This window comes from Pelophylax lessonae, assembly GCF_965119305.1.
Source record: "Pelophylax lessonae genome assembly, chromosome: 11".
Taxonomy (NCBI): Eukaryota; Metazoa; Chordata; class Amphibia; order Anura; family Ranidae; genus Pelophylax; species Pelophylax lessonae.
Window position 1 is genome coordinate 148,321,512 of NC_138778.1, and position 17,668 is coordinate 148,339,179.

The window sequence follows — 17,668 nt, forward strand, 5'->3', positions numbered from 1 at the left end:
GGTAAAACAGGACCAACAACAACATTTATTGGAAGAACACAGCACACTTTTATACAGAAATTGGAACATCCTTCCCCCAACAACCGCTTTCCCATTGGTCAATTTCACAGTACCTGCAGTCCCCCATAAGGTCCTCTCCAGACATGAAAATGAGTCAGTAGTGATTGGTCAGATAGCTTGACCAGGAGGGCTGCTATGCAAATGAGGACTTGAAAATGAGTCAACAGGGATTGGTCAGATAGCTTTGACCAATGCAAGGAGACAGAAGCCCCAGGGTGCAATCAATGTAAACTATAGTCAGACACAGAACAATGGTTCCCTAATGAGCCCTCAATACACATTACTCTGAGTGTCAATACCTCCCTTAGCAGACAACAGGTGAGGTCATTAGCACACCTGACAAAAGGTGAATGGGGAGCCACCTTAGACAGCCCGTCTCCTCAGAACTTCCTGTAATGACCATATTAGGAGTTGACTTCCTGTTCAGAGACCTCATGGCAAAAAGCAACATTTTCATAACTTCTAAAATATGCATCACATTCCAATAAAACTTACATTTTCAGAATCAGCATACTTCAAATGCAAACATAACCAAAAACCATAGAAATTCCTCCAGGGGTTAAAAAGTTAGACGGAAGTCCTTTTCTGACCGACCGCAGGCACATTTTCATGCCCAAAACAGTTCCATGGATTTGGGCTATGCGGTCAGTCTATTTCCCCATAGAGATGAATGGACTTTGAATGTTGAAGTACATTCGAACGATCCAAATGTACGAACGGCCCAGTTCGTACAACTAACCATTGTCAATGGGGCCGCGTTCGTTAGTCGCCTGGCGTTCACTTCGACTACTTCGGCGGTCCGAAGTGCCAATACAAAACTGCAGGTCTTTTCCTTAAAGGGCCAGAAGCATAGCAATATAGGCCATATATGCCCAAATACAGTCTTAAAGAGGTAAAAGCCCCTAGGTCCATAGTCATATTGCAGGAGGCGAGCAACCAGGCTTCTCCAATGCCCAGTGGCGAGATTGGTCTCGTCACAGAAAGTTTTTTTTTTTTTGCTAGTAAATACCTTATTTTCTACTTTATTTATCCTCTTCTCACTTCCGGGTCCAGCCGGCGATTACGTCATTCGGCGATTCGCAGTGTGTGCTGGGCATGAAATCTCGCAGTATTACACAGGAGATGAGCTGTACTGTATGTTCCGCCCCGCCTCCTCTCAGTGAGCTGTATTTATGAAGTGTATTGAGGCTGTGCTTCCGCCACGCCTCCTCTCAGTGAGCTGTATGTATGTAGTGTATTGAGGCCATGCTCTGCCCCGCCTCCTCTCAGTGAGCGTAGACTGAAAGCATTATATCCTCACTGAGCTCACTGAGAGGAGGCGGGGCGGAGCACAGCCTTAATACACTACATACATACAGCTCACTGAGAGGAGGCGGGGCAGAGCACGCAGTACAGCTCATCTCCTGTGTAATAATGCAAGATTTCATGCCCTGAGATAAATCCCAGCACACACTGCGAATCGCCGAATGACGTAATCGCCGACCAGACCCGGAAGTGAGAAGAGGATAAATAAAGCAGAAAATAATGTATTTACTAGCAAAAAAAAAAAACTTTCCATTGGTAAAAGTCATTTTAAAGGGGATTACATACATCTATGTAATCCAATTTATTAAAAATGGGTGGAACTCCACTTTAGTTTGCTGCAAAACATAGGAAGGTTTAGTTCTACTTTAAAGGAGAACTCCTGGCTCTGATGTGTATTCCTAATCTCTGGTTATGTGTAAAATAGAAGACATTTGATAGTGAGCTACAGCAAGAAAGAATTGAAAGCGGATGTTTATGTTTCATGTCACTTTAAAAAGTTTGTTTGGACCAAGCCAAACTATTTGCTTCCCTAAGTGCTGCAGTGTCTCTAAGCACTGTATGTGTGCTGGATTCCAGCTGGAAGACTGAGACTTCCCGCCTCACACCCAGAACAAAACGGAGTCTTGCTGAACAGCCATTTACAAGCAGCTTTGTATCCTGTGAATTAATAAAAAAACTTCCTCTACTTGTATTTGTTCATAGAATACAAGTAGAGGTAGAAAAGGAGGGTGTGCCCAATCTCCAATTCAAGGTAAGAGGTACATTTAACCACTTAAGCCCCGGAGGATTTTCCTGCTTTACGTCCAGGCCACTTTTTGCAAAACGGGACTGTGCAACTTCAACTGACAATTGCGCGGTCATGCAACTCTGTACCCAAACAAAATTTATGTCTTTTTTTCCCCACAAACAGAGCTTCCTTTTGGTGGTATTTGATCCCCTTTGCACTTTCCATTTTTTGCGATAATAAAAGAGTGAAAATTTTTGCGAAAAAATTGACATTTTCTACTTTGACAGTTAAAAAATATCCAATATTAAATTTTTGTCTTATTTTTAGGCCAAAATGTATTTATCTACATGTCTTTGACAAAAAAATTTCGAAATGAGCGTATTTTTAACCACTTTAAGACCGGAAGATTTTATCCCATTCCTGACCAGGCTATATTTTGCGATTCGGCACTGCGTTATTTTAATGGACAATTGCGCGGTCGTGCAACGCTGTACCCAAATCGTGCAATGCTGTACCCAAATTAAATTGATGTATTTTTTTCCCCACAAACAGAGCTTTCTTTTGGTGGTATTCGATCACCTGTGCAATTTTTTATTTTTGAAAAAAAAAAATATTTTTTTTTACATTCTGATATAGAACATTCCCCCCAAAAAATTTGAAATTAAAATTTTGTAACATTTTAGGCCAATTTGTTTTCTGCTACATATTTTTGTTAAAAAAAAAAAAAAATCATAATAAGCGTATTTTGATTGGTTTGCGCAAAAGTTGTTGCGTTTACTAACTACGGGAAAGATTTGTCATTTTTATTATTTTTTTTTTTATTTACTAGTAATGGCGTCGATCTGCAATTTTTTTTTTTTTTTGCGGGACTGCGACATTGCGGCGGACAGATCGGACCCCTGACTGACATTTTTGGGGGTACCAGTGACATTACTACAGTAATCAGTGCTATAAATATGCACTGTTACTGTAAAAATGACACTGGCAGGGAAGGGGTTAACACGGTTGGTGATCAAGGGGTTAAATGTATGCCTCATGCTTACTGACGTGTGTGGGGGGAGGGGGTTGTGCGACAGTCACAGATCGCAGGTTCAGCTATGCTGAATCCTCTAATCTGTCACATAGGAGATCTGCCCACTTTGTTTACACAAGCGGGCAGATTTCCTCACTCGATCCCCGACGATCGGGGAAGAGCGGCGGTGATCAGAGCCCTCACTCGATCCCCGGCGATCGGGGAAGAGCGGCGGTGATCACTGCCTCTCCTCCCCTGGCCGGACTCCCGCTGTGTCTGAAGGGGGCGGGATCCAGCGACTTAGGTCTACGTCGCTGGACCCAGGAGAGCCACTTTGCCGCAGTAGGCTCCATGTGAGCAGACGGCAAGTGGTTAAGGTTGTATGGGAAGTGGCAACAAATGGTCACGCCATTGCATTTCACGCTGCTTACGTTTGCTGATGGTGAAAGATCCCAAACGAGTGATTTTGCGACACCAGGATCAGAATTCTCAGTATCCACTGTTGTTGCTACTTTCAATAAACATCCCTAAACTTACCTCTCGACCTGCATTTCATTGGAGATTGGGTGCTCCCTCCTTTTCTACCTCTACTAGCGTCTGCGTACATTTCCTCAAGGCCGTATCCAGAGGCACCCCCCCCCCCAATAAAAAGGGCTCCCCCCTCCTTCCAGTGTAGTGAGGCAGAAAGCTTCGGAAGAGAACTCTTCCAATCCGCCCCCACCATCACCTAACTATTGACCTACAACCGACTGAGTCAGTCCAACGGAATCTACAACCCTACAGAAGCATCAGCATCACAGAATACAAAGCTGCCTATGAATGGTTGAGTGTCGTGGGAGGCTGTCTATTAGGATGACTATCCGGGTTATAGCAAAACGTTGACATGCAGAAGGGAAAGATTTAGTGGTGTTTGGTCGATCTGGTGTCCTCACTAGAGTAAGATTCTGCTATAATATGGCTGTATCACCTGTACATCTATGAATGGAATAATAAGAGAAAATTAGACATTTATTCTGTACTGTACATTTATACCAACCTTTATTAAAATCAGATTTTTGACTTACCGTAAAATCCATTTCTCTGATGTTCATTGACCAACACAGTTCCTGATTTTCATACCCAGTATAAAAAGTATAATTCTGGCTACACCCATGGGCAGTCCCCCCTGGGACTGCCCATGGGCGTAGCCAGAATTTTTCTGCCTAATGTCCTACTCCTGTAGGGGCAGTATAACCCAGTGGTTATGAATATCAGGAGCTGTGTCCGTCAACAAACGAAAGAGAAAATATTTTTTCCTAGTTTTTGCTATGAAGAGTGACATAATGCAAAATAAAATATTAGAAAAAATAAAAAGACTTGTATTAATTACAGAAATAACCGTTGCTTTTGTGTTTTAAAATACGAACAGTTTATTAAAAACAGATGCATGTGAAAACGAAAAGATGAAAATCATCAAAACGTGGTTATGGAAAAAACATAACAAAAAAAAATAGTTCCTATACACTGCGAGATGTAAAACTTTAAAACAGATTCCCTTACAGTGGTTGTTAGGTTTGAGATGCTTGGGTGAAGTCCATGTTTTTTTTTTTATTTTATTACAAAATGGAAGGAAGATGCCAATGGTTTCCATGGGCAATGCAGATATTTTTTAACTTGTATTTAAAACAATCAATTAAAAAAAACAAAAAAAAACACTGCACTAAAGGAAAATTACCTTTTGCCATCTGCAATCTTTCAGTTAAGCAAACCCAATGGCCAACTGGAAAAGCTAGCAACAGCAGGCTGACAACGCTGCAGCTAATTGCGAGGCAGTGGTTTAGTGTTGTCAGCCTGAAACCATAAGTGCGGTTAGATGCTTGAGAAAGCGGTCTACAGTTACAAACATATTAGAAAAACAGATTAAGAGTTTGCATACATTTTTTAAATAAGCTGATACAGCCATTTTGTTCAGCCAATGAAAGCTGGCCATACATTATACTGTTTCCTTTAGATTTACCTTTAACTATGCAAGGGCTTGCCTGATTGGATGCAAATCGACAGTATTTAGGTTTGACCTCATATTTTGGTTTTGGTAAGTCTAAAGGAAAATTGAATAATGTATGGCCAGCCCAACACCATTTTGAGAGGGTGTCAATTTGTTCTACAATGCTTACACTGATAACAAAAATATAATATATGTTGAGCCTTAAATTGGAAGGCACCATCCCAGAAAAAAAAAACCATGAATTATATAAATGGGGAGCAAAGCCCCGTCTAGTTTTTGCTGAATTGCCACAGAGGTTGCAAATACAAATCAAATGCATGTAGTATAATCTCTACTACCTGGCTGGAATAATAATATAAAAGAAAAAAAATAAAAACACGCCTTTAAAGTCTGGCACAGAGGGAGAAGGAATGGATTCTACATTACTGATCTGATGATTAGTTGTAGGTAAATCAATAATATACAGAATAACTAGACTGAAGTGCAAAGAAAAATATTTCCCTGTTATTACTTCGTTCCCAATCGGAACAATGTAAAATAAAAAAAATAAAAAGTGACATTTGTTCTGACACTGCTCTGTTCTGACAAGGGGCAGCCCAAGCTGGAGACATTCATTTTAACGGTAATAGATGATGCTGGCGAGGTGTTCAGGACAACACTGTGAAAAGCATGTGCCTTGACTGGGGATGAGCTTGGGTTTGGTTCAAATCCAGAAGAAAGCTGTCAGCTGCAGGGATGCTCATGCCATCATTAACCCGATACGGCCATATTAGGTCAATGATGGCACAAGCATCCCTGTCCCTTTGTTTACATGCAGCCACGGGGCAGGGAATGCCTTGGCGTCAACTGATTGGTCTAGCACAGACACATTTCTTCTGGGGTTAACCAAACATGGGCTCAGACCATACCAAAGCTGATCCCAGGGTTCATCCCTAGCCATGACCTGTAGCAACCCACCAAATTTCAGTTTCTTAAAATCTGATAATTTCTGGCTTGTTATTATGGGTCACAGTGCCCTGAACATTTATGAAGTCTGTGTGCAGAATGGTGTAAAAGGTGAAAAGGCGGCAAATTGGGCACGATGAACATCTGAAAACTGACCAATTGCTGTTAGCCAGTGGACACCAATGCATGGTGGGATTTGTGGTTCTCCAACTGGCTCCAAAAGACATGAACACAATTGTATGTTGTCTACACTATTACTAAATATAAACACAAGCAACGCTTTGATAATTAAAACAAAATTATTTCAACTGGTTGCTATAGGTGATAACATTTTCTTGATAGTGCGCTCTTTGCACCTAAAGAACAAACCACCTTAAAGTGTTAATAAACCAACAACAGTAAAATCACTGTAAATCCTCTGCATGCTGTTTAAACCTGTCTTTTCTCATTCTCCCTTTCTTCCACAGTCCCCAAACCAGCTCCTGATAAAACCGAGGGTAGGGGACAAGGTGCACATGCTCAAAAAGCTTCTTTTTTTTTCAGGCTCCTGGGTTCAGTAACACTAACTTTCTTTTCTTAACGACTAATCCCATCAGCCCACATGTAATGAAGATGAACAAAGGAAGCTGAGCCTGCACGGCAACCCTTACTCCATCCATAGATACAGCAGAGAAATAAGCGTAGACAGGAAGGGACAGGAAGGGTGTTGTCTGTAGGGTTACCAAGTCAAAGCAGGTAAAAAGCCTAAGGACTCGTTTACACAAGCTTTGCCCTCTGAAGAGTGAACCAGGCTGCTTTTCAGAGTGACATTGGGGAGGCATTATGTTGCCTTCTGACCAACTGTGATGCCCACTTACCTGCAAAACAGTCCCAATAAATGTAGATTTGCAAACACAAAATTTGTTCTCAAGCTGAAAGTGATTTTTTTTCCCTTTCTGTAGTGTTCATTCACATTCTCTTAAAGAGCAACATTATCTGAGTAATATAAAACAAGCATTGCTACCATAAAGGCCAACTTTCGTTCCAGATCAGGAACTATATGCAGCAGATGCCATATAAAACATTAACGTACAGTATATACACAACTCTGTACTATACAACAATAATTCTGCAGCGCAAACGTCTCTGCATAGAATTTAGATCTGAGCTTTAAGTTCAGAGATTGCTGGTTAAACCTCTTCTCGTTGGATGTTTAGGAAGCCATAACTGCGTAGATCAGATAGGATATTTTCGAAAACAGACGTTCAGGACGTCTTATAAAGCCGACTCCCGTTGGGGCATGCCTATGCCATCACATCCCGAGGCCTCATAATCGCCGCATCCAGGTCCAAGTATTCTGGATTTTCTGCAGTTGGAGTAGTAAATCCATTAGGTCCCGGGTTAGGATCCTGTTCGCCTCTTGAGGCGTTGAGTTCATGGTTCCAGTAATAAGGATTGTCAAAAGCTTGTGGGGAAAAGTGTGGGGTGTTCAGTTCTGATGCTGAGAGATAGTGTGGATTCTCCACCATAGGAATGCTTGTTTGGCTCATGGGCTCCCTGATAAAGCCATTCCTGCACACCGATCCCTTCTGTCTTTCTAGAGTGGAAACTGATGTTCTTGGCGTCTTCACTGATGAGCGACTTCTGCTTGGTTCTCTTTGGTTCATATATTCTGCAACAGAGAAATAACAGGCTTAAAGCTGGAATGTTTTTGGATTGCAGACTTACCTTGGTCCAGGTTGGCACAATGCAGTACAGTATGCACTGATACCATTTTTTTTTTTTTTTTATCGGCGAGTAGGAGTACCGATACTTTCCGTCAAGCACTCGCAGAGTACCAATACTTTGCAATGAGATTTGCGTCCATACACAATGGACGCGATGCAAACACAACTGCATGCGGTTTCCCTACCGCTCCTGTGTGATCCCAAGCTTGCCATAGTGATTTTCAGCCTGCGTTTTTTCACACAGGAGCAGGGAAACTTCCCTGTATGATGGGTTCCACCAGCTCCGCTCCCATCCTACTGTGGACATCTGTGGCTCCTCCTACCTCACCTCTCCCATGGCTTTGTTCCCTCCAGCAGCTCACACCAGGGGTTTGAGCCACCCACTTGGACCGCCAGTCCCGCTGTACCAGATTGCGAATCAGAAAACCTGCTTCACCAGCAGGAAGTGGGAGTATAGCCCCTGGGGGTGCCCTATAGGCATAGTCAAGTTTTTTTTAACCCTTTTCCTGCCCAGTGTCCTACTCCTAAGAAGAGCAGCATAACCCATCGGTCAATGAAGATATGAAGCGGTGTCCGTCAATGAACGAAAGAGAAAAACAAAGTTTTGCCTATAGTTCTACTTTAACCACTTGCCCACCGCTCACATTGAGCGTACTGCGGCAAAGTGGCACGATCCCGTCCAGCGACGTAGACCTACGTTGCTGGACTCCTCCCCCTGTAGGCAGCGCTCGCGCACCGCCGGAGGCGCGCTCCCGCTGTTTTCATTCACAGCGGGAGTCGGGCCAGGGGAGGAGCAGCGGCGATCGCTGCCCCGATCGTCGGGGAATCGAGTGAGGAGATCTGCCCGCCTGTGTAAACAGAGCGGGCGGATCTCCTAAGTGACAGGGACTGACAGATCGGAGTGTTCAGCATAGCTGGACATCTGATCTGTCCCTGTCTCACAAAGTCACCTCCCCCCCCACACGTCAGTAAGCACCAGGCATACATTAACCCCTCCCTCTCCAATAAAATTAACCCCTTCACTGCCAGTGTCATTTTTACAGTAACAGTGCATATATATAGCACTGATTACTGCAGTAATGTCACTGGTACCCCCAAAAGTGTCAAAAATGTCAGTCAAGGGTCCGATCTGTCCGCCGCAATGTCGCAGTCCCGCAAAAAAAAAAATCGCAGATCACCGCCATTACGTGTTAAAAAAAAAAAAAAACACCAAAAATGACAGAAATCTTTCCCTTAGTTAGTAAACGCAATAAATTTTGCGCAAACCAATCAAAATACGCTTATTGCGATTTTTTTTACCAAACATATGTAGCAGAAAACAAATTGGCCAAAAATTTTAAAAAATTGGATTTTTACATTTTTTGGGGGGGGAATTTCATATAAAAAAATGTTAAAAATATTGTTATTTTTTCAAAATAAACGCTCTTTTTTTGTTTATAGCGCAAAAAGTAAAAATCGCACAGGTGATCAAATACCACCAAAAGAAAGCTCTGTTTATGAGAAAAAAAGGACGTAAATTTCGTTTGGGTATGGCATCGCACGACCGCGCAATTGTCAGTTAAAGTCGCACAGCGCCGAATCGCAAAAAGTGGCCTGGACGGAAGACAGCAAAATCCTCCGGTGGTAAAGTGGTTAAAGACAACTACTTGGTAGCTCAAAAGAACACACAATGGAGACCCACCAATACTTTAGGAATAAACCCAAAAAATATAGGCTGATGTTTCTTGGAAGAGCAAATGAGGGTTGACCTGCCAGCGACAACCAAATCCGATGCATGCTCATCTGAAACCACAGTGAGCGATCGATAGTTTAAATACCCACTCTATTTTCTTGATTACTCTTCAGAATGTTTTGGGTCGGACCTATTTTATGTAGTTTATACAGTGATACCTTGGTTCACGAACTTAATTTGTGAACTGACTCTGGTCGCGAACCGAATTGATCGTGAATCGAGGCACATTTTCCCATAGGGTTCAATGTAAATCTGGTTAATCCGGTCTGACATTTTTTTTGTGTTTTTTGAAGCACAAAAATATGAAACAAATTACAATACACATTAGTACAGTATAGTAATGTATAAAGAGAGAACAAAAACCTTGCTTGAGAGGACTTCTGGCATGGAGGAAGGCGGGTGGGAGGCGGTTATTGTTTGGAGGGAGAGTCCCCCTCCATAAGGACATCAGGGGGATCTCCTTCAGGGGTTTCCTCTCTCCTTTGTCAAGCCATATTGGGAGTCCAGTACAGTAAGCACTCAAACGGGTGAACTGTACAATACAGTAAGTACAGTACTGTATGTGCTAAAAAGCACACCAAAAAGTCACTGAAAGTACTCAGTACTCATAGTACTTCTTTCTGTGTCTCTTCTTCTCTCCACGATCTTCCTACAGGGAGTCACGAACATGTGACAGCCTGGAAATAGCATTAAAATGGAAGCGGCTCCTGTTCGTGAACTGAAGCAGAGTTTGTGAACCGGAGCATATTTTTATGAACTTTTCTGTTCGTGAACCAAGTTGTTTGTGAACAGAAGCATTCGTGAACCAAGGTATCACTGTACTACCTTTCAACCAAACATCTTAAGGGCTCAGTATGTGACTCCTCAAGACATAGGTTACTTCTATCAGTCATCAAATTATTATTATTTTTTTCCAAAATCTGCTCCTTCGTCTAGACATATTTGTTGCCAAGTACCAGGATGCCTTTAAACATCAGCAGATAACTTAAACCAGCATACTGCTGCAGATTAGCTGGGGTGCGGTTATATTTTGGATCAACGGGGAAAAGGGGTTAAAGACTCGGTTACATTTTTTGCTGCTGCATCCTAATTTGGGAGACAACGTCTTCCTTTCTATTCCTTCTTTCTTTCTATTTGATGGGTGTAAATTGCCATAGATGGGTTGCCAGCGGGCTGAAGGAAAAAAAAAATGAACTGATTCCTCCATTCACACAAGGGAGGTGGATGTAGGAATCTCCCTGCTGCGACATCGGGATTGATTTACTTCTTGCTCTGTCTTATGCTGGGCATAGATGGATCGGAATCTGGCCTGGTTCAGCAGGAACTGGATGATTTTTGATCCATGTGTGGACATCCCTGTTCAACATAAGTTGATCGTTAGATGGACTTCTCTCAAACAGGAATGTTGGAAAACCTTTATCCATCAGCAGCTGCTGCTGATCAGTGTATTCTGACAGCGATTGAAGAGACAAGAACTCACTGCTCAAGGTGGTGTAATTGCCTGATGACTCACACCGGTGCATGCCCCGGCTCGCCTCCGTGAAAACTTGATAAAGGAAAAGGAGTTGGCAGCACTCCAGGTTGAGTCAAAATCCAGATTTATTGACTGGACATCCAAATATGACAATAGTGACAAGGTAGACGCGTTTCACACACTGACTGTCAGAATACATTGGGGTTGATTTACCAAAACTGGTGTGCAAAAACTGGTGCAGCTGTGCATGGTGGCCAACCAGCTTCTAACTTCAGCTTGTTCAATTAAGCTTTGACAGACAAACCTGGGAGCTGATTGGTTTCTATGCAAAGCTGCACCAGATTTTGCACTTGAAAGTTTTGGTGAATCAGCACCATTAGTTAAACAGGGACGCCCACACGTGGATCAAAAATCATCCAGTCCCCAAATTTGGATCCATCTATGGCCACTTATCGCTAAAGGTTTTCTATTATTTCTGTTGAACAGGGACAACCATACAAGGATCAAAATTCATCTTAATTCTGATCCCTCTATGACCAGCTTAAGACAGAACAAGAAGGGTGGCAAACTTCCTCCATTATCTTTATTTACCAGAAGTCATGGCCAGGAGACACAGGCTGCAAAGAAAATAGAGCGGGGAAGGATTAAATCCTCTGCAAGGATTTAATTGCTGATTCCAATAAGAGAGATTTACCCTATCCTGTCCAAATGACAGGCTTCAATATATAAGAGAAACCTCCACTATGGGGGTACAGGAAGCAAAATGAAAAGAAAAATATCTGCAAGCGGGGGATTTAAAATTGGACAGAATACCCCAGCCTGTATTTCTCCTTTTTATGTTTTGAACAGAGTTGGGAAAGAAACCTTTGTTATGTTTTTATTATGGTCTTCTTGGAGAGAATCTCTTCCTGTTCCACACATTCCCAAGAGAGAAAAGCTAAAACCTCAGGTTCCCCAATAGAATATATCCCCTCAGGTTCCCCAATAGAATATATCCCCTCAGGTTCCCCAATAGAATATATCCCCTCAGGTTCCCCAATAGAATATATCCCCCTCAGGTTCCCCAATAGAATATATCCCCCTCAGGTTCCCCAATAGAATATATCCCCCTCAGGTTCCCCAATAGAATATATCCCCTCAGGTTCCCCAATTGAATATATCCCCCTCACGTTCCCCAATAGAATATATCCCCTAAGGTTCCCCAATAGAATATATCCCCTCAGGTTCCCCAATACAATATATCCCCTCAGGTTCCCGAATAGAATATATCCCCTCAGGTTCCCGAATAGAATATATCCCCTCAGGTTCCCGAATAGAATATATCCCCTCAGGTTCCCCAATAGAATATATCCCCTAAGGTTCCCCAATAGAATATATCCCCTCAGGTTCCCCAATACAATATATCCCCTCAGGTTCCCGAATAGAATATATCCCCTCAGGTTCCCGAATAGAATATATCCCCTCAGGTTCCCGAATAGAATATATCCCCTCAGGTTCCCCAATAGAATATATCCCCTCAGGTTCCCCAATAGAATATATCCCCTCAGGTTCCCCAATAGAATATATCCCCTCAGGTTCCCCAATTGAATATATCCCCTCACTTTTTTGTTCTTGCACAATATTTGTACAGGCAGTTATATGAATTATTCTCAACAGGGCCAAAGACCGCAATAAAAGCCTGATAGGGAATCTAAAATTTTCCTACTCTGTCTACAACTTATACATGTTTATTTGGAACAAAAATGTAACCCCTTTCCACCCAACCTTCTCTTTACCTGAGCTATAACCCAGACCACCCAACCTTCTCTTTACCTGAGCTATAACCCAGACCACCCAACCTTCTCTTTACCTGAGCTATATAACCCCTTCTCACCCAACCTTCTCTTTACCTGGGCTTTAACCCCTTCCCACCCAACCTTCTCTTTACCTAGACTATAACCCCCTTCCCACCCAACCTTCTCTTTACCTAGACTATAACCCCCTTCCCACCCAACCTTCTCTTTACCTAGACTATAACCCCCTTCCCACCCAACCTTCTCTTTACCTAGACTATAACCCCCTTCCCACCCAACCTTCTCTTTACCTAGACTATAACCCCCTTCCCACCCAACCTTCTCTTTACCTGGGCCATAACCCCCTTCCCACCCAACCTTCTCTTTACCTAGACTATAAACCCCTTCCCACCCAACCTGCTCTTTACCTGGGCCATAACCCCCTTCCCTCCCAACCTTCTCTTTACCTGGGCCATAACCCCCTTCCCACCCAACCTTCTCTTTACCTGGGCCATAACCCCTTCCCACCCAACCTTCTCTTTACCTAGACTATAAACCCCTTCCCACCCAACCTGCTCTTTACCTGGGCCATAACCCCCTTCCCTCCCAACCTTCTCTTTACCTGGGCCATAACCCCCTTCCCACCCAACCTTCTCTTTACCTGGGCCATAACCCCCTTCCCACCCAACCTTCTCTTTACTTGGGCCATAACCCCCTTCCCACCCAACCTTTACTTTACCTGGGCCATAACCCCCTTCCCACCCAACCTTCTCTTTACCTAGACTATAACCCCCTTCCCACCCAACCTTCTCTTTACCTGGGCCATAACCCCCTTCCCACCCAACCTTCTCTTTACCTGGGCCATAACCCCCTTCCCACCCAACCTTCACTTTACCTGGGCCATAACCCCCTTTCAAACCAATCTTCTCTTTACCTGGGCTATGACCTAGACCACCCAACCTTCTCTTTACCTGGGCTATAACCCCTTCCCACCCAACCTTCTCTTTACCTGAGCCATAACCCCCTTCCCTCCCAACCTTCTCTTTACCTGGGCCATAACCCCCTTCCCACCCAACCTTCTCTTTACCTGGGCCATAACCCCCTTCCCACCCAACCTTCTCTTTACCTAGACTATAACCCCCTTCCCACCCAACCTTCTCTTTACCTGGGCCATAACCCCCTTCCCACCCAACCTTCTCTTTACCTAGACTATAACCCCCTTCCCACCCAACCTTCTCTTTACCTGGGCCATAACCCCCTTCCCTCCCAACCTTCTCTTTACCTGGGCCATAACCCCCTTCCCTCCCAACCTTCTCTTTACCTGGGCCATAACCCCCTTCCCACCCAACCTTCTCTTTACCTGGGCCATAACCCCCTTCCCACCCAACCTTCTCTTTACTTGGGCCATAACCCCCTTCCCACCCAACCTTTACTTTACCTGGGCCATAACCCCCTTCCCACCCAACCTTCTCTTTACCTAGACTATAACCCCCTTCCCACCCAACCTTCTCTTTACCTGGGCCATAACCCCCTTCCCACCCAACCTTCTCTTTACCTGGGCCATAACCCCCTTCCCACCCAACCTTCTCTTTACCTGGGCCATAACCCCCTTCCCACCCAACCTTCACTTTACCTGGGCCATAACCCCCTTTCAAACCAATCTTCTCTTTACCTGGGCTATGACCTAGACCACCCAACCTTCTCTTTACCTGGGCCATAACCCCCTTCCCACCCAACCTTCTCTTTACCTGGGCCATAACCCCCTTCCCACCCAACCTTCTCTTTACTTGGGCCATAACCCCCTTCCCACCCAACCTTTACTTTACCTGGGCCATAACCCCCTTCCCACCCAACCTTCTCTTTACCTGGGCCATAACCCCCTTCCCACCCAACCTTCTCTTTACCTGGGCCATAACCCCCTTCCCACCCAACCTTCACTTTACCTGGGCCATAACCCCCTTTCAAACCAATCTTCTCTTTACCTGGGCTATGACCTAGACCACCCAACCTTCTCTTTACCTGGGCTATAACCCCTTCCCACCCAACCTTCTCTTTACCTGGGCTATAACCCCTTCCCACCCAACCTTCTCTTTACCTGAGCCATAACCCCCTTCCCTCCCAACCTTCTCTTTACCTGGGCCATAACCCCCTTCCCACCCAACCTTCTCTTTACCTGGGCCATAACCCCCTTCCCACCCAACCTTCTCTTTACCTAGACTATAACCCCCTTCCCACCCAACCTTCTCTTTACCTGGGCCATAACCCCCTTCCCACCCAACCTTCTCTTTACCTGGGCCATAACCCCCTTCCCACCCAACCTTCTCTTTACCTAGACTATAACCCCCTTCCCACCCAACCTTCTCTTTACCTGGGCCATAACCCCCTTCCCTCCCAACCTTCTCTTTACCTGGGCCATAACCCCCTTCCCTCCCAACCTTCTCTTTACCTGGGCCATAACCCCCTTCCCACCCAACCTTCTCTTTACCTGGGCCATAACCCCCTTCCCACTCAACCTTCTCTTTACTTGGGCCATAACCCCCTTCCCACCCAACCTTTACTTTACCTGGGCCATAACCCCCTTCCCACCCAACCTTCTCTTTACCTAGACTATAACCCCCTTCCCACCCAACCTTCTCTTTACCTGGGCCATAACCCCCTTCCCACCCAACCTTCTCTTTACCTGGGCCATAACCCCCTTCCCACCCAACCTTCTCTTTACCTGGGCCATAACCCCCTTCCCACCCAACCTTCACTTTACCTGGGCCATAACCCCCTTTCAAACCAATCTTCTCTTTACCTGGGCTATGACCTAGACCACCCAACCTTCTCTTTACCTGGGCTATAACCCCTTCCCACCCAACCTTCTCTTTACCTGGGCTATAACCCCTTCCCACCCAACCTTCTCTTTACCTGAGCCATAACCCCCTTCCCTCCCAACCTTCTCTTTACCTGGGCCATAACCCCCTTCCCACCCAACCTTCTCTTTACCTGGGCCATAACCCCCTTCCCACCCAACCTTCTCTTTACCTAGACTATAACCCCCTTCCCACCCAACCTTCTCTTTACCTGGGCCATAACCCCCTTCCCTCCCAACCTTCTCTTTACCTGGGCCATAACCCCCTTCCCACCCAACCTTCTCTTTACCTAGACTATAACCCCCTTCCCACGGAACCTTCTCTTTACCTGGGCCATAACCCCCTTCCCTCCCAACCTTCTCTTTACCTGGGCCATAACCCCCTTCCCACCCAACCTTCTCTTTACCTGGGCCATAACCCCCTTCCCACCCAACCTTCACTTTACCTGGGCCATAACCCCCTTTCAAACCAATCTTCTCTTTACCTGGGCTATGACCTAGACCACCCAACCTTCTCTTTACTTGGGCCATAACCCCCTTCCCACCCAACCTTTACTTTACCTGGGCCATAACCCCCTTCCCACCCAACCTTCTCTTTACCTAGACTATAACCCCCTTCCCACCCAACCTTCTCTTTACCTGGGCCATAACCCCCTTCCCTCCCAACCTTCTCTTTACCTGGGCCATAACCCCCTTCCCACCCAACCTTCTCTTTACCTGGGCCATAACCCCCTTCCCACCCAACCTTCACTTTACCTGGGCCATAACCCCCTTTCAAACCAATCTTCTCTTTACCTGGGCTATGACCTAGACCACCCAACCTTCTCTTTACCTGGGCTATAACCCCTTCCCACCCAACCTTCTCTTTACCTGGGCTATAACCCCTTCCCACCCAACCTTCTCTTTACCTGGGCCATAACCCCCTTCCCACCCAACCTTCTCTTTACCTGGGCCATAACCCCCTTCCCTCCCAACCTTCTCTTTACCTGGGCCATAACCCCCTTCCCACCCAACCTTCTCTTTACCTGGGCCATAACCCCCTTCCCACCCAACCTTCTCTTTACCTGGGCCATAACCCCCTTCCCACCCAACCTTCTCTTTACCTGGGCCATAACCCCCTTCCCACCCAACCTTCACTTTACCTGGGCCATAACCCCCTTTCAAACCAATCTTCTCTTTACCTGGGCTATGACCTAGGCCACCCAACCTTCTCTTTACCTGGGCTATAACCCCTTCACACCCAACCTTCTCTTTACCTGGGCTATAACCCCCTTCCCATCCAACCTTCACTGTACCTAGGCTATAACCTCTTCTCACCCAACCTTCTCTTTACCTGGGCTATAACCCCTTCCCACCCAACCTTCTCTTTACCTGGGCTATAACCCCTTCCCACCCAACCTTCTCCTTACCTGTGCTACAACCCCTTACCACCCAACCTTCTCCTTACCTGGGCTATAACCCCCTTCCCATCCAACCTTCACTTTACCTAGGCTATAACCCCTTCTCACCCAACCTTCTCTTTACCTGGGCTATAACCCCTTCCCTAGAGATCAGGAGCTACTTTGACAGCTTGGCCTCTATGTTGGGAGCATGCAGTGAGCCCACTCTCTTTGCTGCTGTGTTACCTGGGCAATAAGCGGTTAAACTGGCCCTTGCCAAATGCATGTAAATGCATTCATTCATTGAGACAGGCCTGGGTTAACTGCACCTTATCTTTCAGTTGCACGTGCCTGCAAATGTACATGTTATTCTGAGAAGGCCACAAGTAGACCCCCAGTGGTATTCTGTACCTGAAGGGTATGCAGGAGATGTACAACCGTTGATGTCCATCATCCTTCCATCAATCACGTCAGCGCCTCTAAGTTCTGGTGGATCCTCACAGCACCTGCGCCGAATGCGGTTATCTCTGGGAAGGGAATCAAACACATTGTCCCTGTCACTAAGATCATCAGAGCCACTGGCAGCCGATTCGTGTGACAATGTGCGAGATAGCGGGACCACGGGAGCTGTTCCATCCAACAACAGTCGGCCATTCTCATTTGCGCTCTGAAATAAGAAAATATGACAATAGTTTTAGTTTTCAGTGTTTGCAGAAGT

At 45.3% G+C, this 17,668-nt stretch overlaps 1 protein-coding gene across 1 annotated transcript in view; it reads right to left on the bottom strand.

The window, feature by feature from the left end:
* Positions 1-7,316: 7,316 nt before the first annotated feature.
* The window catches only part of ERBB2 (erb-b2 receptor tyrosine kinase 2), a gene marked incomplete at its 3' end in the record, with an annotated part of 299,046 nt that continues 288,694 nt past the window's right edge, over positions 7,317-17,668 (bottom strand). The window contains exons 26-27 of the mRNA XM_082272837.1: positions 17,362-17,617; positions 7,317-7,684 (exon numbers count right to left, since the gene is read on the bottom strand). Of these exons, the coding sequence (XP_082128963.1) occupies positions 7,317-7,684; positions 17,362-17,617 (624 nt within the window). The remainder of the gene's footprint in view (positions 7,685-17,361; positions 17,618-17,668) is intronic.